At 33.7% G+C, this 27,416-nt stretch overlaps 1 protein-coding gene across 2 annotated transcripts in view; it reads right to left on the bottom strand.

Moving 5' to 3' along the window:
* Positions 1-1,318: 1,318 nt before the first annotated feature.
* LOC113392859 (uncharacterized) overlaps positions 1,319-27,416 on the bottom strand; it is a 156,418-nt gene continuing 130,320 nt past the window's right edge. The window contains exons 5-13 of one of the 2 annotated variants that reach the window (XM_064219052.1): positions 26,518-26,755; positions 19,342-19,508; positions 18,023-18,155; positions 17,552-17,676; positions 14,321-14,412; positions 13,132-13,309; positions 2,837-2,972; positions 1,936-2,068; positions 1,319-1,526 (exon numbers count right to left, since the gene is read on the bottom strand). In XM_064219052.1, the coding sequence (XP_064075122.1) occupies positions 1,452-1,526; positions 1,936-2,068; positions 2,837-2,972; positions 13,132-13,309; positions 14,321-14,412; positions 17,552-17,676; positions 18,023-18,155; positions 19,342-19,508; positions 26,518-26,755 (1,277 nt within the window). In that variant the 3' untranslated portion in view covers positions 1,319-1,451. Of the gene's footprint in view, positions 1,527-1,935; positions 2,069-2,836; positions 2,973-13,131; positions 13,310-14,320; positions 14,413-17,551; positions 17,677-18,022; positions 18,156-19,341; positions 19,509-26,517; positions 26,759-27,416 lie in introns of both variants that reach the window. The other variant, XM_064219051.1, reaches the window with a different exon arrangement.

The following is a 27,416-nucleotide window of genomic DNA, read 5'->3' on the forward strand; positions in this document are numbered from 1 at the left end:
CTCAAGAAGGATTCGGAAGATCTATAAAATTAATTATAAAGTTAACAAAGAAATGAATCGAAATTTCTAGAAGAATCTCTCTAATAAATAAATTATTAAGACAAAATATAAATTGGAAGAATAGATGATTTACTTCATTATAATATAATTATATATATAATCTAAATTTTTACAATACTGTATGCAATCACTAATATGTCTGACCTTTCAATAAATGTACAATGTTTCTTATATTAGTTAAATGTATTGATAATAATTCATTGATAATTAAATGCAATAATACGTAATAAATGCATATACAAAACTTATTCAAATGTCAATTAGTAAGATAATTTATTTTCGAATACATTCTAATTTTAAATGTGCTGACATATTATAATGATACACGTTTCATTAATGTATAATTTTATATAATAATAATGATTTATTTTTTAATGTAATTAATAATAATAGTTTATAATGAACGTGTTATTTTTTTATTATATAATCTAACATCTACTTGAAATATAAATTAAGGAGACACGATAGGATCACATATATTTATTATAATAACTAGACTCTCGAATACTTCTATTAATACTTTTTTAATGACTTAAAACACTTTCAGAATAATTTTCTCAAAAAGCTAAGTAAATAATATTAAAACTTAAAAGACTAGTCGTCCAAAAGATGGCGTTGCTTGTAACATTTATAAAAATTGCATTTATATTTAAATTCCAAAATATTTCTTACGGAACAAATACCGTAATATATGACATACAAGTTAATTTCTCTTAATATTTATTAATGTCAATATGACAATGTCGCCGGCCCGTCAATTTGCCGCAAGCGTTTATTTTTTAGCGAAAAGCGTATTTTGATCCTGACCGTACACCAAAATTAATAGAATATAAGTTACAAGTTTAATACGCCAATTATATAAATAAAATACTTTATTAAATGTAATTCATATGATTTTACCATTTTAGTTTTAAATTAATTCGATTTTTTCACAATATCAAATTACTTGGAATAATTATTTCTACTGATATCACCCTACGAAGTTTTAAAACTCAATATTTCTGATACGCGTTGAGAGGAACCAAATGATTTTCGTAGACAGGGAATAAGCTATGGCTACAAAAACTGCCGCTACTGGGGTAGAGGGAAATGAGCCGTCCAAGGCGGGTGGCACGGGGCGCCATAATGAGATACAATATCAAACAGATGTTACAAACTTTGAATACACAGGAATTCAGAGCGAATGAATTCTATTGAATATGACTTAGGTATATTTGTTTTTTAGGATTTTGCTATGATTATGATGCCAATACCGGGTGACTGGAGATAGACTCGCTCTACCCCAGAGTTAGGGATAACGCTAATTGATGTAGGGATCAAGGATTACTCTAGGCGTAGTTTGCGGCACAGTCGAAGAATGGAAAGCAGGCGACGGGCTCGGCGACTGAGTGCTAGAGCACGTGGAGATTCTCACAAGATTTAGACTTGGAGTCACGTGCCCAGACTCGCCCGAGAAGACCACGGACCTGAGGAGAGAATTTTCATAATTACTCATTAAAACATTATGGTTAACATTTGCTTTCCGCTAAAACATCATACGAGTATATTAATATTATATACTTATTATTTAATTTATTATCGATCAATTTAACTACCTAACAATACAGAAAATGCAACAGTTTAAATAATTACGAGATAGAGTCGCTCGTTAAATAATTAAAGTATTAGCTCTGTCAATAATGCCGTTTGACACTGATTTTTAGTGGTCTCGAAATAGACCTTTGGTAGGTAACGTCGCTAACAACATCAGTGCAAAGTAATAGAATTACTTACGAGTTACTTTACATCTAAATTTTAATCGTAATAAAGAAGTTTATAATCAATAATATAATCGTAATAAAAATTGTCTTGCAAACAGTACTCCTATCAAGGTACCTTCACACTGGCTGACAGTCGCGTGCGTTTTCTGGGCGTGCTGGCCGCGGAGGCAGGTGCGGGCGCCGGCGTCACCTCCGCTTCCAACGGCGAGCGCGCACGACTGCGGTTCTTACGAGAGCTGCTACGTTTTCTGAAACATTTGACAACACATACGTATTACTCACTCTTCAAGCATTAGCTAGAACACATGTATTTAACTAAAGATTTATTTCTTGTTGTTGTAAATTAACACTGTACTAATAAAAATATAAGTTACACCAAAGGCACGGACAACATGTCAGAGGCAACATAAATAAAAAAAAACGAACATTGTAGGTTCAAGTTGGTTCGAGCGAGCACTGAGATTTCCTATGCTTAATTTATGTTTTTTTAATTCATCCCATGAGAAAACTTGACAAGAACGCACGAAAATCTGCCACATGTAAAGTCTAAGCGATCCTAGGAGCAGAGTAGTGACTGTTAGCATTACTCTGAAATTTCTTCTCAATAAGCCAGGACTTTTGACATGAGCAGTAAGACATCTGTTTTTTTATGTAATCAATTGTGGACCGGCAAATGGGCCCCCTGATGTTAAGTGGTCACCACCGCCCAAAGACATTGGCGCTGTTAGAAATAATAACCATTCCTTACTTCGCCAATGCGCCACCGACCTTGGGAACTAAGATGTTATGTCCCTTGTGCCTGTAGTTACACTGACTCACTCACTCAACTTAAGTATTGCTGCTTAGCGGCAGAATATCTGATGAGTGGGTTGTTCCTACACAGACAAACGGGTTTGCACAAAACTCTACCGCCAAGTAAATAATATTCTTAAAAATTGTAATTGATGTTTTTTTGTGGAATATTTACCTAGTCATGAAGTCGCTTGTAAAAACATAACTGAGTTATAATTTCGTACCTGACTCGCTCAGCGTGCTGCTGTTTCAGCCTGATTTGCGTGAGTAGTCCAACAAGCAGCTCGTCCACGTTGTGGTTGATGCCGACTGATGTTTCAATGAACTTGCATTCGTACGACGTCGCAAGCGCTTTTCCCTCTGTAACCAGGAAATATTCCTTCTGTTAACACCTTTATATTTATTAAATTCATGTTTGTTTATTTAGATAATATTTCAAAGATAAATTCAGTGCAACGTTTCAATAATATACGTTTTTAGTTGTGTTAGCTTCGTAACATGACATACACTCTGATTGTGAATTTCAAGCTTATTCATTTTGTGTCGTATTTTAAGTATATTTTATGTATGAGTAATATAAATCATACTGTTAAAATCTATCTCAATTATTAATAGTACATATTTTTTCATTTAAAGTTGGCAGACTGAAAAAGGCACCACCGCCAAAAGGCACTAACGCCGATTAGGTTAGTGTACCTCGGAAACTAATGTTAAGTCCCTTGTGCCTTTATTAAACAGGACCACCCTTCAAATCGAAACACAATGATATTATGTACTGCTGTTTGGCGGTAAAATATGTTGGGTGGTACCTACCCAGGTGAGCTCGCACGAAGCCCTATATATCCATTCGGAACGTGAAATTCCATAAAACGTTACGATACAATATCGCTAAAAGCAACGTTGTTTCAACCCAACGAAGCACTAAATTCGCTACAAAACGTATTAAAATATCTACAAAGCTGTGACCCGTATACATTAAATTGTATTCAAATCGTATTATAATTAAAATACTTTCTCGTTTAGCCATTGTGATAAAAATGCTATCTGGAACATTAATATGAAAATAGCCTTTTCATTTACCGAATGTAAAAAGCGCTTTACAGCGCAATAATATTCAATGACATTATTTCAGCTATTCTTTTCTAACGTCTATAAGTGTCAATGACCTTGAAAACTTACCATCAGACAAAGCATTTTGTGGTTTCTACTTTTCGAAAGAAATATGTCTAATATCTGTTTTTTTTTTAAACTACTATCCTGTCCAAAATTCTAAGCAATTATCTTTAGCAAAATTTGAGCCAGGTTGGCCCCGTGGTAAGTACGCGTGCATCTTAACCGAAAAATGCAACTTAGGTAAGCACCACTGAATTTTCATGAGCCTAATTCGTGTTTATAATAAATTCATCTCGTGCTTGGTGGTGAAGGAAGAGATCGTGAGCAAACCTACATGAGTCTAGTTTCAAAGAAGTTCTGCCACATGTGTATCCACCAACCTACATGGGAGCCGCGTGGGGAATAAACTCTAAACATTCTCCCCAAAGGGAGAGGAGAGCTTTGGCCAGTTGTAAACGTTTATATGCTGTTACTTTTATTAAGATTAGCAAACATATGACATCAAACCTAGCAAAAGTATGATATAAATATCACCTTATTTTAAAAGTCTACTTCAACTAAGCCAGTACCAATAAATATCCACTCAATACCAAACTCATAGTCTAGCAATGAAGTGATACAGCACGTTAAGTGTCTCGTTTCTTCAAGCTCTTAGATCACGTTCCCATTATGTTACGAAAACATTTTAGGTTCAATGTCAGTGGTCGCAGGTAAGCCGAATTTAAAAAGGTACGATTGCAAAAATTGATAATATCTGTTCTCTCTTTCTCTAACATACTCATTTTTTTTATACAATGGGTTGGCGGACCGGCAAATGGGCAACCTGATGTTAAGTGGTTACTACCACCCATAGACATTGGCGCTGTTAGAAATAATAACCATTCCCTACATTACACCAATCTTGGGAGCTAAGATGTTATTTTCCTTGTGCCTGTAGTTACACTGGCTCACTCACCCTTCAAACCTGAACACAACAATACTAAGTATTGCTGTTTGGCGATTGAATATCTGATGAGTGGGTGGTACTTACCCAGATGGGCTTGCACAAAGCCCTTCCACCAATTAAACATATCATTCGTCTTTGTCGAGCGACGGAAAATTTAAAGAGCTACGAACTCAAATCATAATATTTACTAGAGAAGATTTTAAGTGCTCTTCATAGCAATATATGTTCAATGACTATGTAGAATAAATTGGTTTCAAATGGACGTCCCATAACTCTCGACCTTGGGCCCTTTCCGCACATTTACGATGTCCCTTGTGGAAAAAATTAGGACCGCCAATTATGGAGTTCATTCTTATTTGCTTAAGCTTTGGAACTGCGATGCAATCAGATATTCTAATACGAAAGATAGATGACTATAGATGATAGATTAAATTTATCAAGATTTTTGTTATTAAGGGTCTTTCAAATTAACTTATCTTGGTTATTTCTTATTATGATTCAAATAATTTATTAAAACGATTATATTTACCGGTGGTTACAATAAGTCTCTAAATATCCCACTACCGGGCAAAGAAAAAAGGTATCTTCTTGACAAGCGGATTTGGAGTATATTTCACCTCGCAGCTGCAATGTGTATCAGTACGCAAGTGGCAGAATTTCATCCAATATATGGTTAAGTACCAAGTAGTTTTACCAAACTCAATATTGGAGGCGACTTTGAAAGACCAGTCAGACATTTACAGGCAGTTTTTTACTGTACTATACGTCTAGTAATGAAGTCGATTGTAAAAAAATAATTAGCTGAGTTATATTTTCGTACCTCACTCAGCGTGTTCAGCGTGCTCATACCGTATTCGGTGGTAATGAAAACATTATAAGGAGAATTTGAATTGAATTGGAGTAGCGCGGTGGTTAGCTTCAAACCGTTTGCTTACCAAGGTATTTATCCAACATTGGGATATTAATAAACTACTTCAAAATTTGCTACTAAATACCCAATTTATATTGTAAGTACTGTATAGTCACATCAATACTAATCCAAAGTGCGTTGGTCCCTTCTCTTATCTCGCTGTGATTGTTAGGTTAGATACTTGGAGATGCCCTTCACTAGCAATTCGTTCGATCAAATATTTATAAAGAAACAGATAAAAGATAAGACGGGCTTTCTATTTGAATAAATAAATTAAATCAGCATTACATTTAAGACATAAAAACCTGATGTTAATTGGTCACCACCAAAGACAAAGACGCTGTAAGAAGTATTAACCATTGTTTAAATCACCTATGCGCCACCAACCTTGGGAACTAAGATGTTATGTCCCTTGTGCCTGTGATTACACTGGCTCACTCACCCTTCTAACCGGAACACAACAAAATTATCATGAGTGAAAATAGACCATTTGTCTAATAGCTGACACGAAAAGATTTTGTTATAGAATGTAGCATTTTCTCAGTTTTCATTGGAGTTTGTTAGTTAGCGGTGAGCTTCGGAAGGCGAAGTTGGTCCTGCATCTGATCTCGATGGGTGTCCCATTTGGATGCCCTCCTTTTGGAATTTGAGAGTAATCGAATAGGGAGTGCCCCTGTGTGCTTTAAACTTGACCGATACGACGTCTCCTGAACAGTTGGCTCAGTTCTCCTTTTTCAATTGCACGATGAACGATTTTTTTTTATAATTGCATTTTTATGTAGATTCTGTTAAATATACTGCAATATTTTAATTGGTTTAATATATCTATAATTCAAGTAACTTATAAGTAAAAGCTTGCAATAAAAACCATTTAATCGTAACCACTTTGTTTGCAACTGAAATGGTGTTTTGCTCTATAAACGGTTTGAATTGTAAATTTTTGTAACAGCTGGCGAAAGTATTATATTAAAATTAAGATACCCAAGCCTCACGGAATAAATACATACAAATCAACTTAAAATACAGTTGCTCGGTTATATACCTATAATAATAAAGACACGAGACTTCTGCAAAGAAAATTATCTTAAAAAGATTTATCGTAACATAATATTATACTAATATGCGAGTATATTAAACTTTGTGGTAAAGCATTGTAAGTTCAACAAGTTTGTTTAATCGAGTTTTATGAATCTGTGCTAATAATGAGTGTCACAAGGTTCAATTTTAGGTCCTCCTTTAATTTTAGTTTAAACAAATGGTCATCAGTTCTATGTTAGAGGAATTTGTGATACTGTATGGTTTAGAGACAGAAATTTTTAAAGTTAACAGAAATTGTAACTAGTTATGAAAGGAGTACGTTATCACTGGTATACAATTGGAGATAGTAAATCTTTCCTTGACTAAGGTGTCAAAACGTCTAGATCTCGTCTCGTTTAGGTAACGTCACTGTACCCCAGGCTCCCCTAGAAATGGATGCTCACATAGACTGGTCCACCTTTGGGGCGTAATGGCAGTATGCGCAAGCGATTGTGTTTAGGCCAGTCAATAAAGCCCGTGAAGGTCAAGTAATTAGTATCATTATGATTTTTTGATATGTGGTTTCGGACGATAAAATAATCACCAATTAAAATTTTCAACCCTCTGGGGTGAACGCTAGCGGGTTGAGAGGGTGAAATATGTGTATGAGAGAGGTGTAACAAAGGTTCAAAAACATTCTTTTTTGTTAATAACTTTTTTTGCATTAAACAAAAAAGGTTGAAATTTAAAACAAGGTAAGTTATAATTATTTACCTTCTGTCCAATTTTCAACCATCTAACAATTCACAAAGTTTTTCACAAAGTTATAAGCAAAAACGCTTTTCACCCTCTCAACCCCCTAGCGTTCACCCCAGAGGGTTGAAAATTTTAATTTGTTATTATTACTAGTTGTCCCACGTACAGACGGTGTAGGGACCGCTAGTCTTTAGTGGATATTCGAAAGAATGCTCTAGCTAGTTTAAAAAAGGTGACCAAAAGTCGGTCAGTCAGTGTTTTATATTCAAAATTACCTCCTGTTAAATATAATGTTAGTATTCGTTGATTTTTATACAAAATATATAAATTGTACATGATTAATATCTAATCAAATCAAATGGTTTTTGTTCAAGTAAACTTGACAATAAAGCGTTTTCGAATCGTCAATATTTTAACATTAACACACTTTTGGAAAGTCTCCAGCTAGAAGAAACGGCAAGGCAAGGCAATTATTACATGCGGTTGATGTAAAACCACTGAGTTTTTTGCCGTTTCTTCTCAGTAGAATCTGCATTCTGAACTGGTGGTAGTTTAATATTAAATTTGATCATATAAAATAACGAAACGACATAAAACTCGCTCGAGTTGCTTGATAAATTGAAAATAAATTAATATCAAATAAAAAAACTATAACTATAGCGGTAGTTGTGGCAGAATTTAATTTTACTAAACCATTATTGACACCCTCCGTTGTCGAGTAGTGTGTACACCGGTTTTCATGGGTACGCTACTCTGAGGTCCCGGGTTCGATTCCCGGCCGAGTCGATGTAGAAAAAGTTCATTAATTTTCTATGTTGTCTTGGGTCTGGGTGTTTGTTGTACCGTCGTTACTTCTGATTTTCCATAACACAAGTGCTTTAGCTACTTACATTGGGATCAGAGTAATGTATGTGATGTTGTCCAATATTTATTTATTTATATTTATTATTGATTTTATATAAATATAAAAAAGGTCTGCTCAAACCGTTCAGATACAAACCGCTTTCCAATAAGCAATAGATCGACTTAGACCTCTAATACGACATAATAATAAATAGTTTTTGATATATTTACTTACAGTTCTACGTTTAATTCCAAGAAAAAAAAACAATAACATTTCGTTATATAACCTACAATCTAATATAAATCTTGTAGCAATAACAATAGAGTCTAAATTGTTAGAATCAATTAAACCAATTAAGCCTTATAGTTACAGCATTAATCACTTTCAAAGCTTATAAATGAAAATCAATAAATTGCTTTCAGAACTGAATTTACGAATTTGCGTATGAAAATTGGGTCACGTTTGAACGATGTATCATGTAGCATGCGCAAATAATGTCAGTTTTCTCACCGCTGGGCAATGTATTCTCCGCTATCGAGGATATGACTCCGAGTTTAGGGGAACTACCGTGGCGGAGGTCCATCCAAAATGTGCGGTTTTATTTTAAATTTTGAATACGCAGCCAAACTTGATGGTAAGTGGAAATCACCTATATTAACAATGCTTTACATCGGTGATACTTTCTCAACCGTGGGAAGTAAGATATTATGTCCCCTGCGTCTGTAGTTACCGGGTACTCATATTTAAATTAAATTCTTCGATCAGTGGATGTTATCCATCCAGAGGGGTTTGCACAAAGTCACCGACATAAGTTTCCGATGATATTATTACCAAAATGAAGACTTGACCTAGCATCCTTTGGTTACGGTTCGGTGTACGAACCATTGGGCTATCTCGAACTGTCAAGAGAGACTAAACTCCATAGGATAGGTTATAGTGTACCAATAAGTGCGCAAACAAAAATTCACTTTTTATTACTTCACTCTTGTAATCTGATTTGACGTCAAATCTAACTAGACCAAGAAAAGTTGAAGAACTAATAGCTTTAAGTGTTTACCAAGATAATAAGACGCAATCTTCCAAATTCTGGAATGCTACTGAATTTCTACTGGCAGTAAAACAATGTAACATTTCAATGCCCCGAGGAATCAGACCCTCGGAATCGGCTGCGCTATAATTTAGCTACGAGAATCTAGATCAACAAGTAATTCAAGATGATATCATAAAAAAAAACTCTGCAGTAGAATCTGACTATTTTTTTGCAAACAACGAAAGTGCCTTATGATTTCGTACCCAGTGAGTTGCCTAAATATTTCAAAGGAAATCGTCGAAGCCGTGAGACAGTAGTAGAGTAAAATTCGGAAGTCATTTACACAGACTCACAGATGAGTATAATGTAAATTTTAATCCAATAGCATTCAAACAATAAGTATAAACAACTTTTTAAGCCACAAAGACTGAAATACTTTCAGGATAAAGGAATAATGCGCGTTCTTACTTAACAAGTTTTTAATTAGAAAGTTCTAATTTACGAGTTAACGCTTTGTTAAAGTTTAACACTCTGACAGTTGCGCGTTAATTGCTTAAAATTGTATTTAATGGCGCGGGGTGGCCTCCATCAAAAGTCATCATAGCTAGTGTACAAATCTAGGAAAACGACAAATTATCCATTTCCAAAACAAAGTATAACAATCTTTGATTAAGAGTAATTATGAAATCAATCTTCTAGTAGTTGTATAGTAGATAACGGATTACCGATTTGGTACGCAAGTGATTTCTTCTTAAAACAAAATCAGGCTGCCTCGCTACCATAGCGATTATCCTTTATAATATTAGTAACAAGGCCCATTCTAGAGATGTCCATAAGGTTCAGTGGATAAATTCTAAAATGAACCATTGAGGTTTATACTTAACTTTGCCGATTCATCATTTCAAATCATTTGAAAAAAAAAATACATTAATAAAAAAAGCATATTATTCAATACAGGATTATAAAGATGACAGAAAGGCGAGGAGCGAATACTTGTTGACAATTATATACATACGTACATAAAACATCCTGCCTGGAAGTCAACAAGTATTAGCTCAACGCTTTTTTATCATCTGTATAATCATGTATTGAATTATATGCCTTCTTCATCAATGAATTTTTTACGAATAATTTGAATTTATGAATCGGCAAAGTTAAAAATATCTGCGGTTTTTTATTATAGAAACGGATACCTTGCCCCAAGAAGAATCTATTGACTTTGCGGAGTCGGAAACTTGGCGTTATAAAGTTACCCTTACGTCTCGTGCACATACAATGATTATCACTGATTCTATCAAAGTGATCAATGTTACCGTGTATATAAATAATATTTTTGTAAGTATATTGTGTCGTGAGTGAATGTTATCTTATACATAATATATAGAGAAGGCTTCATCGTTTATACAGTAACTATTTTTAATTAATATTTGTATATATTTAAGCACTTAATGTTATTAATTCTTATGTTAATAATATTTTAGTCTGTGTATTTCAAATACTAATACAATACTATTAAATAAAGAGATATATTTTTACAAATTAACATTTGAATGTGATATTGTTCCATTAATAACGATATATTTCCGTTAAATTGAACTTATGATATTAAAAATTAATTGCCTTTTAATTTATCACACACAATTGTGAATGATACAATACAGTATAGAATTCAGATTTAATTATAACAACGCGTTGTCAGTTGTCATGACGTTTAGAGCTTCAAATTAAAATAAGTTAACAACTTAAAGCCATTACTGACAATAGAATTGAATTGAACAAGATAAAAAAATGAGAAGTGTTAAATTAAATTGAATATTTAAAATGTCCTATACGTCAAATTGATTTAAATCAATTATTTTTTGATAAAATAAATTTAACAAATATAATCTTACTAGCTGAACCTGCAGCTTTAACCGCGCGAAATTAATATAACACAAACTTTCAACCCAGTGTTACCCCCTTAGTGTTGGAGTTTCGTAAATATATATATATATATATACATTCATTTGTATTTTAAGGCTGTCTATATACTCTTAGTCTCAAGCATGAACGCCACGCAACGCGGATAATACAACCTACTAAAAGATTCGAAGCAAATAAGCTAAATATTTTTATTGGACCCCCCGGGTATTGAACCCAGGTTATCATTCTGTCCAATACTGTCTACCAACGACGCAGTTACTGAGATTATAACTCTAATGAAAAATACCTAAAACAGATGTTTACACTTATTCTGTTTGAATTGTTTAAAGTATCTATTTACTGAATCTAGGCTGTCAATATTAAAGGAAGCTTCAGTGCCCTAACCTAGTTAATCATGGTTATAACAATATTATCAGCGTACACTGGTCACACGGTTCCAATATAATTTGATAACGCTAGCCGGACGTGTCACGTACTAACTCTGTTACATTAACATTAAACTTTGTAACAGATTTTGATGGGATTTAATATAAACAGAATTTAAATTAGGCTCCATGTGCAATGGGGGCTTAAATTGGTGTTGATGTCGTTCGGTCACGACGTCCGGATATATTAAAATGCACAGCGTAAACGCAAACACAGCAAATCTGACCGGGATGAGTTCAGGCGCAGGATCAACGGCTTTACGTGCTGTCGGAGGCACGCTAGTCTACACACCTACTTGCCGAATTCGGGCTTTAATTGAGATATTTTTGGACAGAAAAGCCTACCTTTTATCGGCCCGATTTGGAGATTTGGATTTGGAGTTCGAACAAAATTTCTGGATTTGCGGCCTTATGTCGAGCCATTACACCAATAAGAAGTTAGAAATACTTTAAAACGTTCTGAATGTCTCGCGTTAAGATTAAAAATATGGATACATTTAGGATACGTAGGATATTTGTTATTGTTTAGCTAGCCCACAACTTTGCCTGCATATATGTTGCGTTGATAGATGTTAGATTAGCCTATGTATTAAGGCAGGCTATAGGCTAACGCTCAATCAAATCAAATCAAAATATACTTCATTCAAGTAGGCTTTTACAAGAACTTTTGAATCGTCATTTAACAAACTTAGATATTAAGTTAGGTACACCGGTTAGGAATGTAAATTCTACCGAGAAGAACCGGCAAGAAACTCAGTAGTTACTCTTTTCTATTCCAAAATTGATATAATTTGAGATATTTTATTTGATTCAGTAGCAAACATTCCAACTTAGAAACTTTCACATTTATAGTTCTAATCTTGTGACTTAATTTCTAATAGGCATCATTTATCCATCGAGGAATGAAGCTTGATGAATGAATGTAAATAAGCATGCTCTTTATACATCAGTCACATTTACTAGTTGGACAATCTGTTTCGTTTATACGTTGTTAATTTACTTTAGAAAGGCAGACGAGCAAATGGTTCTACTGACGGCGAGAGGTCACTTGCCTGAAGACATTTGTATTATAAAAAATTTAAATCAATGCGCCGCCAATCACGAGATTTTAGATGCGATGCCATTTGTGCCTGTAAGTGCAACGGTTATTTCACCATTTAAGCCCCAGGCTTAGCATAATATTAATAAAATACGTGGAGACATTAAATCAATGTTATATTTCTTCAAATTCTTATTTAGAAAAGGCAGTTTGTCCGAATAACATTCGGAACTAGCTAAGCAGTTTAATTTTCACCAAAGATATATTTTATACAAAAAAATATCGCAAAAAAATTACACTGAACACTGCAACCAAAATTGTAATCCTAAAGTTTCGATTGCAATACTGTCTGGGTATGCCAAATGCACAAACAACACAGATCAGTGTTGAGAGTGAACAGATTTGTGAGTTTAAAGAAAAAAGTTGCAGCATGCAGCACCGTACATAGAAGGAGGTTAAGCCAGATAGAAGCCTCCCAAGAAGTTCCCAGTATACTTAAATTAAAAGTATACTTACCATCTGTAGGTACCACCCTAGATCTTGCCAGATCAGCCTTGTTTCCGACAAGGATGACAGCTCTTCTCGCCGTATGTCCCGCTGCCCATAATATTTGTAATCGTCTTTCAGCTTCAGCAAAGCTTGTCCGGTCTGCTGTTGAGTAGACCACACAATAGCCGTGCGCTGTTCCTTCCGACTGCACGAATGGGACAATATTATAAATTATTACAGGCTCTGTTAAAGTACACACGATTGCGACCACAGTGACGTAGCAATAAGCACATCAAACTCGGTGCTCCTAGACAAGACATAACTTATAGACGCTTTAAGTAATAATAATTGTGGATCATTTTATTTGATATCGTAAAACTGACTATTTTATGGGAATACTTCTTTTATTAAAAGTCTCTTCTAAATAACTTTCTCTAGATTGTAATTTTTGAAACCAGTTAGGGCTTTGCAAAGTCGGAAAAAATATTATTATTATTACATCAAATCTGCTTAAAAGACAAGTCAATATTGGAAGTTTGCTTTTAATTTTAAAAACTGTCAACGGCTTAAAAAGAAAATATCGTGAACCTTGAGAATACCTAATCAAGCTCATCGGTTTAATGAGAATTTTTAAATTGAAAACGTGTAGATTTTTATTTTTCGAAGACGTATTGTACAAATAATTTTTTTTTGTTAAATTTTTCCAATTAATATTATTTTATACATTTTCCATCGAGTTGTTATAAAAATATATTTGTGTTGTCGCTCTGACGACGCATTAATACTTTGACAAAATTTCACGATTAAAATCTTAGCGGTTCTTTGTAGTAGTCATTTAAAATCCAATAGTTTTACAGTAGGGTTTTGTAAAAGCTTGTCTGGATAGGTACCACCCAATCATCTTATATTTCTGCCAAACAGTAATAATAAGTAAATTGTTGTGTTATGATTTGAAGGGTGAGTGAACCAGTATAACTACAGGCACAAAGAACATTGGCGCATTGGTTGGACGAGAAATGGTTAATCTTTCTTAAAGTACCAATGTCTATGAGCAGTGGTACAATTATCGTCAATTGGCCGATTTGCCAGTCATAGTATCATAGCTTCTGACTCTATGATGTTCAGTTTCTTTATAATTCAAACATATAATTTTCCGTATAATGATTGTGTGAGATGGTGTCACTATCGGGACTTGGTTAAGTGAGAATTAGCTTACGATTGCATTATCAGGTGGTGAATCCAGGAATGTGATCTCTGATTCTTCTCCAGCGAGCAGCACGCACACAGACTTCTCTCCCGATTCGTCATCTGAGAATAATAACATTATCAGAGCTCATAGTATTATTAGACATTAAATATTCAGGAGAAATATGGAAATTGTTTTTCTTTTTGACGTTAGAGGACTATTCTATGGTACCTACACATATCTGATGAAATTATGACCGATCCCGACTACAGCAGCTGTTCTAAGATGACTAACCAACTGCGATGTGATGATGATAATGTCATCTTGACCGATTTTGGCTATGCCAATCTCAAGGGAGGCTAGCCAACTATTCCGTCATAATATTTTGTCGTAATGTTCCGCCTCTCTCATAATTCGGAACGGAACGGCAAATTTGACCCGACCGGAAAAAGTTTAGGTTCAGGATCAGCGGCTTCACGTACTTTCCGAGGCACGGGAGTGTACACATTTCCAGACTCCGGGCTGTTATTGAGAATTTTTGGATATAAAAATCAAATAACTTTTTATTAGCCCGACCTGGGGATTGAATCAAGGACCTCGGGATCTGTGGCCATATAACAAGCCACTAAACGATTACTAGTGACAGTAAACGTAAAAAAAAATTGAGTTCGTAATCATTTCAAATTTTATCTGCTTTAAGTTCTATCTCTTAGTTCCCATGATTAGGCTTGGCATTAATTGAAACGGTTAAATTTTTTTTAAGTACTTATTAGGAAAGTGGTACCTATAATCAGGTAACACATTTTCGCCTCTACCTACCTATAATAAATAAAATAAATTTTGAATAAATTTATGTTATATATTTTTTAATAGAAAGATTGTCATCATCGACCTAAGTCCACGAGGCCATAACAAATTTCGTCAAGTTTAATTAAACCAGACCACTCGTCCCCGATATACCGCATACCGCAATATAAAGTATAGTTTATTGGCAAAATAATTGCTAAACGAAACAAAACGGTTTCAGTACATTGTTCAGAGGTGCATAGTTTTATTTATATATTGGCCGGTCAACTTCCAGTGGCCTACATAGCTCGATTCCATAATTAATGTAACTAATTTACTCATTAACTATTGTGCTTTATTATTATATGATACATGAGTCTAGTGTTCAAATTAACACATCTATAGACCCTTAATGTCGGATAGTTAAGATTAATTTATAGGCGGATTCATTTACTCGCCCATTTCAGTGCAATTGACTAATAATATAATGGAAACTGCGGCCGAAAAATTTCGCTTAGTTTTTAAAACGTTTTTTATCAAATTTTTTTTATCAGGAATTTGGTAATGAAACTGGCGCCTTCTAACAATTCCTTTATCATATTGTAAATAAAAAACTTAGATGAAAAATCTGCGGAGTTTCTTTTGACAGTTTGAGTCATGTGGAAGTTGTATTTAGGTAAGTGTAATGCTTCTAAATATTGAATAAAGGATTTCGATTTTAAATCCGTCATGAATGTCTCAACGGATAAAAGGAAATTCAATAAAATTTATGACTTCAACTAAAAGATCCACCCAACAAATGAGTTTTTCCTTAAGATGCACTTTACTATTCAAAGTTTTTACGACACATCACCAGACAAGCATTAAGACGTCTCACAAACTTTCGTCAGACTAGTCAGTCGAAGTTGTTTAATTGCCATCCATCATGAACCAATTTCTATTCACGATGAGACATACTTGTGGATCCGTCGTCTTTAGCCTAATTGCCCGACTTCTTCGTATCTTTGATCTTTGGTGTGTAGACTAAATGTCTTCCACGACGCTAAATACGAAATTAAGTTTGTTTGATAGAAGCTTGATCGAAAGTGAGTCTAATAATTTGCTTAATTGAACATCAGAAATAGATATAAAAAGTAATTTAATATATTTTAAACTAGTTTCCGCGTGTGGTTTCGCTCGCATATGGCGGTGATAGGTTTTAAATAAAAAAGGACTCAATGTCCTTCCTTAGCTTGTTGCTTCATAATAAAATTCATCAATTTGTTATGAAACGGGATTCAGTGTTCTAACGTGGATGTCAAACAGCCAGATAGACAGATTATAATATTAGTACCTATATTAATAATTTCGTGCAGCTCTACGATAGATAAACAGTTATAGATTGTTAAAAAATAATGTTTTTTTAATCGACGACATATATCCGCGAAATTCGTTTAATCGAGATATTTCGATATCAAATCCATAAAATTCCATGACAGGTCAGTCCAAAGGACGGCCATGTTTGACGTTTACGGGTGCGTTCAGTAAATGTGTTCTAAATAATAAATTTGTGCGGGGCGACCCTAAACTCGATGGAATCTTATCCACAATAAATTATTGATAAATGATATTCCGTATATGTTTAGTTTTATTTTTTTTACCCGAGCGCCGGGTTTTTATCTAGTTGTGTATAATAAAGTTATTTCTATCAAAGACAATTTTTTAGATTAGATAATCATTTTTAGACTGTCTTGTTCTACTAAAACCTCTTCAAATTTTTTCGAATTAAATTACAGATATTTCCATTAAAAAATATATTATTAGTTTAATTGTCGGAAAGTATTAACTACTGAGTTTCTTGCCGACTAACTGAATGTAACTTTAAACTAATATTTTAAAATTATGAATCAATATTGCTCGTAGAGTGTACTTATTTAAAATTATATTTAATTTGATTTCTGTATTCATAATGACATAAAATTGACGTCATGTCTATAGTCTTGGTATAAAGCGGGTGAAATTGCGAGTTGTATACAAAAAGAAATAAAGATCTTTATTTATAATGAAACACTTATCTACTTATATCTATTTTCAATTTTCTTCGAAAGTTCTCCGATAATAGTTTCGTGGATGTTCAAAACGGCAATTTTTGACAAATCCATCCAACCAATGATATCGCGACAATTTTATGTCAAATCTTGTTTGTTTGGCTTTTGTCCTCTTGTAATTGCATTGTATATAATTATATTTTACACTAAAACCTCCGAAACGCGGTGTATAGTCAATATCGTCAATTTAAGTTTTATGTAAATTTATTTTAGTACTTAAATGGGACAAAAAGTCTCCTCTTCTATGACGTACAGCAGTAATTCTTTATTTTATTTAAAAACTATTTGAAAAACAGACCTAATTAGATGTGAAAGGGGTGCCGGTTCTTTCTTATATTTATTTAATTACGTCACAACATCGTTTTAAGACTATGAAGTTAATTCTTACCAATACTAGTATCATAGGCATGAAGATATTCTGACGTCATGAACTGCCCAACTAGGCTCGACTTGCCCACACCCGGACCTCCGAGTACCAGTACTCGATATGTACTGAGACCAGCAGATGAATCCCTGTTAAACAAAAAATGTATGATTAGACATAGACTTACGGTGGTGATTTAGGGCTGATGAAGTGGATTTTGAGGGTTGAAGGTTAACAGCCGTTTGAATGATTCGGTTTTTTTTAATACATAAGAATACATAAGTATATGTGGAAGAATTATATTTACAATTATATGAGTATACATGTAGTTTTCTTACAATATTGTCTTTCATCGCAAATTACGAGATTATCGACCATGGTGCTAACCGGATATGAACCTGCGACTTTCTACAGGATCTATAAGTATCTCGATATCTAAGTATTCTAACAATTGAAAAATCTTGTCTATCAGAAATATATTAATGTTTATCTTACCTAGAAGACGCTAAGGAGCAGGGCGCAGACGCTCTTGTGACAGCCTCCGTGCTGGACGCGCTCGACGCCACCGACGTATTGGATCGTGATCTTCGTGAACGCAATGAATCTCCTCTGTTGACAACTCCTTTACCTAACATAAAAAACTATATTAGATACGCTTAAAATAAATTATGACATTTAAAATACCCATTAAGATTTAGATACCAATTTAATAAATCAAAGAGAACTGACCGAAAACCGTCGAAAGAAGTGTAGCGGTTTATTTTTCTGTAAAATTATTGTTAGAAAAATAGCCAGGAGGCAATATTTTTACCCAAGGTATGCTATCAAAATCAAAATATACTTTATTCAAGTAGTTTTTTACAAGCACTTTTGAATCGTCATTTAAAAAACTATATTAAGTGAAGATACCACCGGTTCGGAATGCAGATTCGACCGAGAAGAACCGGCAAGTAACTCAGTTACTCTTTTTCAACATTTAAAAATACATCTTTTGAACTCACTCATTGCATAATAACCTTTGACACACAAATATTCCTTTGCATATTTGTTTAAACGCAGCAGAGGTTGTTTGAACTCTTCAAGTAATTAAACAGTAATTAAAGTTTAGATATATCAGAGCATTCATTTTCCAGACAGCTTCTTTTATAATGTACACATTTCCATGTTGATGACATTATAATTGCGTATGCTGCAACCCGGTAGCAATAGATGGCGCTGATTAAAATTGCCACTTTTCTGAATCGCGCTGTCTAGATATACGTTACTGGGTATATATACTGTAGACTGACATTTGTGTAATGTGAGATCCTACCCTCCCTTTGAGGTCTGGCCTCACAGGAGGCACCCTTAAGACACGCGTATTCTGAGCCCTTAAGTGGGTTCATAACTCAAGTCTTGGGTAGTTCGGCTCATCTACCCCGCCCGGTGACGCTGTAGATGCCATTAGGGCCAACAGCAAAACATAGTTCGATAAATAAATAATATATGCCGCTGTGACGCTATAAAGGCCAGTGGTGCCAACGCAAAACATACAGACATAAAAATAATAATTGTGAAACCGACCAAATAAAATAATAGTTGTAGACCATTTGAAAGCGCTTCCCTAGTTTCATTCACCATTTGATCCCCCGATAATACTTCGGCGTTAACATAAACAATGATAAAAAATAAATGGCGCTATAAGCCGTTCGTTCATAACCAAGTCAAGGTCCCTCTAGCGCACCCTTCGACCCTGGATCGCTAGCCCTGGCTGCTAATGATACCGTACATTCAAAGGTCTTCTGAGATAATATCAAATGATACGTTTTACTTACCGGTTATACTAAAATGCCTTAGTCTGTAATATTCTTCTTCGACGCCAGTGTTTGGCATGGATGCGACTCTGGCGCGCTGCTGAGGCAGGCCTAACAGCTGTCTCTCTCCCGTACGGGATCTTTGCGCTTTGACAGACTGAGAACGAGAATGGTGTGGGCTTCCGTATCTATAAACAAAACATTTTATTTGTCAAAATCAATAAAACACTAGCTCCTACAAACACTTTTGAATCGTTATTTTAAACGAAAAGCCTTTTCGATTTGTAGATTCTACTAAAAAAACCGGTAAACAAATCGGAAGCATTGGAGGATCAACGAATACTAAATCCAAGCTCTTCTATTGTCTTTAAATGTAATATGACTCGTATATTAACAAACATTTTTAAACAATAACTTTGAAATTATTTGTTGGTAAATTGTTTATCGAATTAATTAACGTCCTATATTTCCAGAGGATTCGAATTGAACCACCCCATCTGAGCCAGGGGTAAGAGGCGATTAAGGGTATTTCGTTAAGCGCATCGATCAAGGCAATCGTGTATTTAAGCGCCTTAGTTGTACGGCGCGGGGAAACAAATCCCTACGCAAAATAAGCTCCAAGAAGATTTACGTCAGACAGGAGGCAAAATACAAAATGTACTCAGACCTAATCTATAATAATTAACAAATCGTTTGCTCTGACTGACTATAAACGCATAGCCAACTAATATTGAGTTCTACTACAAACTTAAGAAAGGATTTTAAGAAATTTCATCTTTTAGCGGTTCATGTTTTACAGTGCATTGAATTTTGTATGAATTTTATCCATTTGACAAAACCTGATAATAAGTAGTCACCACAAGCTATAGACGTTAGAGCTGAACGAAACATCACCAATGCACCAACCTTGGGAATTAAGAAGTTATGTCCCTTGTGCCTGTAATTACGCTGGCTCACTCATCCTTTAAACCTTCAAACACAACTAATTAAGTATTCCTGTTTGGCGGTGGAATATCTGATGATTGGTATCTACCTAAAAGGGTATGCACAAAGCCCAATTATAGAGATTGGATTCGCTGTACTCAATACTTCCAAAATGTTAAACCGAATAATATTATAATGTTGTTTTTGATCAAAAATTTTCTGCTAAAATTCACCGACAAAGGGCGTGTAATAACCCTTCATCGTGGGTAACGCCACGCTTACAATAATTATCGTGTATTTACAGAGTTAATACATAATTTTCACGGCTAAGGGTTCTTACACGCGTCGCGGTTTTTAATGATGTTGTGCAAAGCGTTTACATTTGAAAAGCGTAAACGAGAAATTCAATTTAATATGTTATTAGCTATGAAAATTTATTATGCTTCTAATATATGTTAGTTAATTGTTATTTTTATGTAGGGCTTTTTGTATATTACGTTATTCATAGTTTATAATCAACTGAAGTACTCCAATTGTTCTACAGTTCGTGTTTGATGTTTAGCCCAGAATGTGGTTTCAATTTTAATTTAATATTGATATATTTAAACACCATACGTTGACTCATGATATGCACAACATAGTATTTAGTAGTATTTTACTTGAAAATAGGTATAAAATTAAATAAGTATCATTTAAAAAATACGGCACAGCGCTTAGTAACGGGTTTAATGTTCGTTTGTCTGTCGGTCGATTAGGTTCGAGTCTGTTCGTATCGGTCGTGATATTTACTATTCTTATATACTTATTTACTCTCTATGTATTGCAATATTCTTGTGTAGTTGATTAAAGTTATATACTATCGGTAGTTGTGTTCGATTGTAAATAAATAAAGATGTATAGGTTAGCCACTCGTGTTATTTTTTTTATTTAATTAATCTTAGGGTTTCTTAGAATATGTATATTACACACAAAATCTTTTGAATTGTTATTTGGAAAAATACAGAAGGTAGTCTGTAGAAGACTCAGGTAGTCTTCTACCCCAGGTAGTCTCTTGACTAAAAAGTTATCAGTGTGTGCAAAGTATAAGGCCTTCTCGAAGTCTAAACACTTAATAAACGGCTGCTGCTACACGACTGTCGTTATATTTTTCTTAATAATATTTTATACCGTCTATTTGAAATAAGTATAAACAGACCGTTAAATTAAAATAAAATTCATAATGCTACAATCTAAGAATTTTTTTTTAATATAAAATATTTTAAGCGAGCTCTGTTACATTGAAATGAAATAATATTGATGTGTTACTTAAAAAATGTATATGCTTAGATACATAAATACAGACAAACAAAAAAGTGTTATAAAATATATGAATTGCATAAAGATTATTAACCAATAACCACTGATTAATTATTATTATTATATAATGACACTTATTGAATCATAATCAAAAGAGCTAAGTTAGATAATAAGCTAGGATTATCTTTAAATATTATATAAAGTACTATCATAACTATATTAAATAAAAAAAGACAGCTAAAAATAATTATTACAAAATTTCTGCTAAATTAATTCATAGATTGGTTATTTGTTTTCATAAGCACAGCTGTAGATAACACGGAAATACGATATAGAAGATAATTCGAATAAGGGTTTGTGATAAGGAACCATTCCATAAATAGTCGCCCTTCCTGACATTCCATTAACCACAAACATCGCTGAAATACCGATTATTACTTTTCATACTCGGTTTCTTGTTTACAGTGAGATAAAGTAATATTGCTTTCGTTATAAAGAAATTTATAAAATTATATTATTTACATCATTTATTTATTCATGGTTTTGTTAGTATGATGAATTTGATAAACTCAATTCAACATAAGCCTTTATCCCAGAAACTGAAGCAAATCCTTGCAGATATATAAAAACCAAAAATAGTTTTTTTTATTTTAAGTCAACAAAGTTACGGAAACCAATGACATCGTTACGTTTAACATAAAATCAATCAAAATCAAAATATACTTTATTCAATTAGGCTTTTACAAGTACTTTTGAATCGTCATTTAACAGAATAATATATATATATATTCAGTGAGGTAGTACATAATATTATATATCTTTATATTTAAAACGATAAAAGTTGATAATCAAAGTCTTGGGCAAAAATGTAAAATAGAGTTTATACTGACAAAATAACATTATTCAACATATGACTGTTTAATAAGAAACGGTTCGTTAATGCTTATTTACTTTAATTTTAGTGTTGAATAACACTGTCTTCATCGAGATCTGACGATTCACGAATAAATATCAATCAATATATCAGCATTTTGTAAAGGACAATATTTATTAACGTCACTTAAGTCAGACTTTGGATTGTTTTTTGTTTATAGTACTGTTGACTGACAAATGATGAATGGGCCACCTGGTGACATTGCTACTGTAAAATATATTCACCATTCCTTAGGGCTTTTACACAGTATAACGTACCCAGTGTTGGGCAAAGGCCTTCTCCATGTCTTTCCATTTTTTATTATTTATGTCTGTCACTCGCTATCCGCTGCCACGTTATCCCTGCATATTTAATTATATCGTTTTCCCAACGTGCTACCTGTCTTCCACGTTTTCGTTTTCCGTCCCTAGGGTACCAGTTCATCTTTCGTCAGTGTTTCTAGCGGTGTGTCCTGCACATCTCCACTTTAGTCTGCAACGTCCATTAATTGTGTTTCTTTTCCGATTGCGAATGAACGTAAATAGTTAAAAGTTGATATAAATTATTGACTTTAATCAGACACAGCTTTCTTCGGTTGTAAAGAAATGGTTTATTGTGACAAATTGCACTTTTGGAATATCGTTAGAGCCGTATTCGAGATACATAAAATAACTGTACTGATAAGAATTACTCATTTTATGTAATAGGATGGAAATAACCTATCGCTATATGTACGTCCTGACAGAATGTCAGAAAGACGCAGAAATCGATTCCATCACCATAGGAACTAATAGCAGTGATTTCGTCCGGACCGATTTCTGCCACGGGGGCCGAAGGCGATCAACCAACTACTCAGGACATATTATAGTTGACAATTATGTGCACAAACAAAGGTACTCTCATAATCCGAACAAATCCGAAACGACTGAAAAAACTACAAAACCCAATAACTTTTTATCGACCGACCTGTGTTTTGAATCCAAGACCGAGATCTCCGCCCATGTAACATTTAAATGGAGCATAAAGCTATTATCCTATGAGGCAGTCATTACTATTCTTTACTACGTTACAAATAAAATTAGATCATTTTACCCGCCATCATAAAAGGCGATGTATGTAGACGGCCTTATCCAGCACAATTCGACGTTATCCCGTCAGTGTCACGTGGTCTCACCGGGACAATGAAGATTGATAATACGTCACCATCAATTTACGCACGAGTTAATTGCTGATGTATTAACATTTAATTACCGTTTCTCCTGTAAACAAAGATCAAAACAGATCCTCTGTGAAGTAAGCCCTTTTGTTTGTGGTTAATTTATGGTATTATGTCCAGTCGAATAGCACGAGTTATGAGTGTTTATTTGATAAAGACGCTTAGTTTACATAAAATATATATTTTAATTATATCTTGTATCATAATATTGTACATTTATCTTCAACATTGTATTTGCTTTATCCCTGTTACCTACAACGTAAAACTATTAATCAAATAGCAATTAGCGTTGGTTTAGTGGCTGGATGTTTGGTCGTTTATTGTTGCTGTTAAGATGATATTACGTTTTGATTTATTTTATCGTTTGAATTGGGGTCGGCAACGTTATAAGTTCTGTGGTTTGGCTGTGAAAGAGCCACAGACTGACAGACAGAGTTAGTTTCTCATTCATAATATTAGTATAGATTAAATTTTGAGTTACAAATTTTGCCAAAAAATTGATCGAACCTGACGTGTCAGTGTGAGTGCTACATAAAAGAATTTTGTTTCGAATTAAGTTTGAAACGTGGAAAATTTATTCGCCATCAAGATAACTACCGTTAAAATGGTTTACCAGCCGACAGGTTTGTACATTGTTGACGGTCACGCCACCTCGTTAACTAATATTAGTAATTGCTATTTAATATTACGAGAATGTGAAATCCACGCTTGCCACGTAAATTTAAAGCGGTTGAAAGTGGTTTGCAGCTACTCACATAACATATACTTAAACTTTTTCTGAAATTTGCTCAGTAGTTGTTTCAATTTTATCAGCATAGATAGATTTTCTCATACAAATACATACATATTAATTAATACGTCTTAACATTATTTACATTAAATACTTAATATATTAGAAGTAGGGTAGGGCTTTGTGCAAGCCAGTCTTTGTAGGTACCACCCACTTGTCATGTATGCTTCTGCCAAAAGTAATCCTACTATTAGTATTGTTGTGTTCCGGTTTGAAGAGTGTTCCAAGAAGTGTAACTACGGGCTCAATTGAGATAACAGTTTAGTTCTCAATGTTGGTGGCGCTTTGTAAGGGATGATTTTTTAGTGTTTTCTTAGAGTATATATTATTAGACATTTCTATCGGCAGTGGTGACCTATTTGCCAATCTGCTAACTTACATGTGCTAAAAAAAGGACAGCGTGATGGTATAAATTCCAAACCTTCACCGCAACAGAAAAATATCTTAGATTTGTGTACACAAATTATGGGCTACGCATAAACGGTAGTTATAATAAAAAATATACGTCAAAGTTATTCTTTAAGAAATCCACCAGAAAGAAATAAAAAAGAAAGTCAAGAACTAGCGAAAAAAGCTGAGCGGCACTTTTTTCACAAAAAAATAACTATTTAATTTTTGAGAATGGTGAAGAATTTTTTGAAAATGGAGAAGCGATCGTGTCATTCCCAAGATGATAATACGCATAGCCTCAGTCACTCTTTAAGATATTAACTGTCTATCATTGAAAGTTTCATCAAAATTGATTCAGTCGTTTCGTGGATTACTCGGAACAGACGAACAGAAAGAACATGAGATTACAAACAGACAATTCAATTTTATTTATATAGATAAATAGTTTCCTGTTTTACGAAACAAATCTTATTAATATAGAACTCTTATTATGACTATTTATATAATTGCAGTGCGAACATTCTATATAGTATTATAAAACTTAGCATATGTTTTGAGATATAGTTTAAATTGTCGGCCATTTTAAAAATAGCACGATATAAGACCCTTATTTTACCTTGAGCTGCTAGTCACCTATAAAGTCGTGGGCAAAACAAAATATTCTTATAAAATTTTTCAACTCTATACTTTCATGTATTAACGCTTCCTGGTCTCCTGCTGTAGAAGGTATACATTGTGCCAAAACAATTTACCCTGTAGAGTAAGTTGTTCGTAACAATGTATTTTATATCTTTCTGAAATATAAATTCTTGTAAACAACGTATCGATTTTCGTAAATAAAAACATTCCGAGTTTAATATATTTTCTTTTAATAATGTACAAAGCCTTTGTACGGTAATTTATTTCATCCCTTACTTATTCAATTTTATGAAAAAACGCTTTCTTTAACAACCGACTTGGATACAGATTAAATAGCAATTTTTCTTTTTCTAAAGAATTTTGGATGAATTACGCGAGAGGATTTTTTTGAACAAATATTAAAATACTTTGTATCACAGTTCCTGTTTTAATGTTAATCAAAATGTAGAAATAGATTTTTATTTTGTTTCGTACAATTGAACCAAAATCTAAGGTATATTCTCCTTTTGAGAATGTTAAGAGCTTATACCACCACATAAATATCAAAATAAGATCTAAATCTAAGTATTCTTTCTAGTGAAGAAGATGATGATGTTCCCCAATGGAATTTCAATCATGAATACTTGTCAATTCTGCAGGACATACAATTTTTATTAATTTATGAGCCTCCAATAAAATATCTACATTAAATTAAATCTTAAAATTAATCAATGTACTCGTAATTTATACAATTTGTTACTAATTGGAGGAGACCACAGCGTGCACTAAAAACAAAAAATATTGTAACACAGTTTCGGTAAAAAGATAAAGAAATCTAATTAAAATTAGAAACTTATATACTAAAATTTAAGGAATAAGCTGACATCAAATTTTTAAGTTAGTTGAAAAATATGGGACACTGAATTTCGTAGTGTTATATTGTCTGCAGAGCCTTGGCACAAAGGTTTTTCCTCAATCCTTCTTTTTGAAATAAAATGGTATTAAAAATAAGGTAATGTTCATTTAAAAAATACGAGCGAGCTTACTTACCTCTTGTCAAATTCATGTAGATCCTCAGACGTGAATTGGCTGGTGACGTCCAGGAGCTGCTGGATGTGGTCACTGCAAACCCTGCTCGTTCGTCTTCCATCTTCGCCGTCCCTCACAAGAATAGTAGAACAGCCTCCGTAGTCCAAAGACAATGAGGGTTGCTGTACTACTATCGTAGTTCTTCCAGCTGGCATTGATGAAGCGGAGTCCAAAGGGTTTGCAGTTACATGTACTTGGGCTGCTGTTGAATAAAAAAATGTTTCTAAATAAAACTGCCTTCTATCTATACGGGCTTTGTTAAGTTAGTTAGGTAACCTAGACGGGCTTGCACACATCCCGTACTCACTTATCAGATATTCTAAGATAAATATTTAGAATTGTTGTGTTCCAGTTTGAAGATAGGTGAGCCAGTGTAACAGTAGAATATATATAACATCTTAGTTCCGAAGGTTGGTGTTGTATTTCCAATGGTTAGTATTTCGTACAACACCAATGTATATGAGGAGTAACCACTTACCATCCAGTGACCCATTTGGTCTTCCGACTAAATATAATATTTAATAAAAAATAATGACGCAAATCACGTCTTGAATTCATGTTCGAAAACATCTTAAGAAAACATTAAGAAACAAACTGATATGTCACGAAGGAAACTATTCGAAGTAAAGCGCGACATTTGCATTGATGTCTTTTTAATATTTCTCTTGTCATACCATATATAAAAGTTTCTTCTGTTAAAAAAGCTCATGTGAAAAATCAGGACAACGATATACCTACTTGAATATAGCAAGGATTTGTTAAAATCAACCACTTTACTCGTAATTATTTTTTTTTTGGTTTAGTTTAATTAAACTTATTATTTAATTAAATTTATTTTAATTAAGATTACTAGGATCCTA

Source organism: Vanessa tameamea, chromosome 25 (genome assembly GCF_037043105.1).
Source record: "Vanessa tameamea isolate UH-Manoa-2023 chromosome 25, ilVanTame1 primary haplotype, whole genome shotgun sequence".
In the NCBI taxonomy this organism is placed as follows: domain Eukaryota; kingdom Metazoa; phylum Arthropoda; class Insecta; order Lepidoptera; family Nymphalidae; genus Vanessa; species Vanessa tameamea.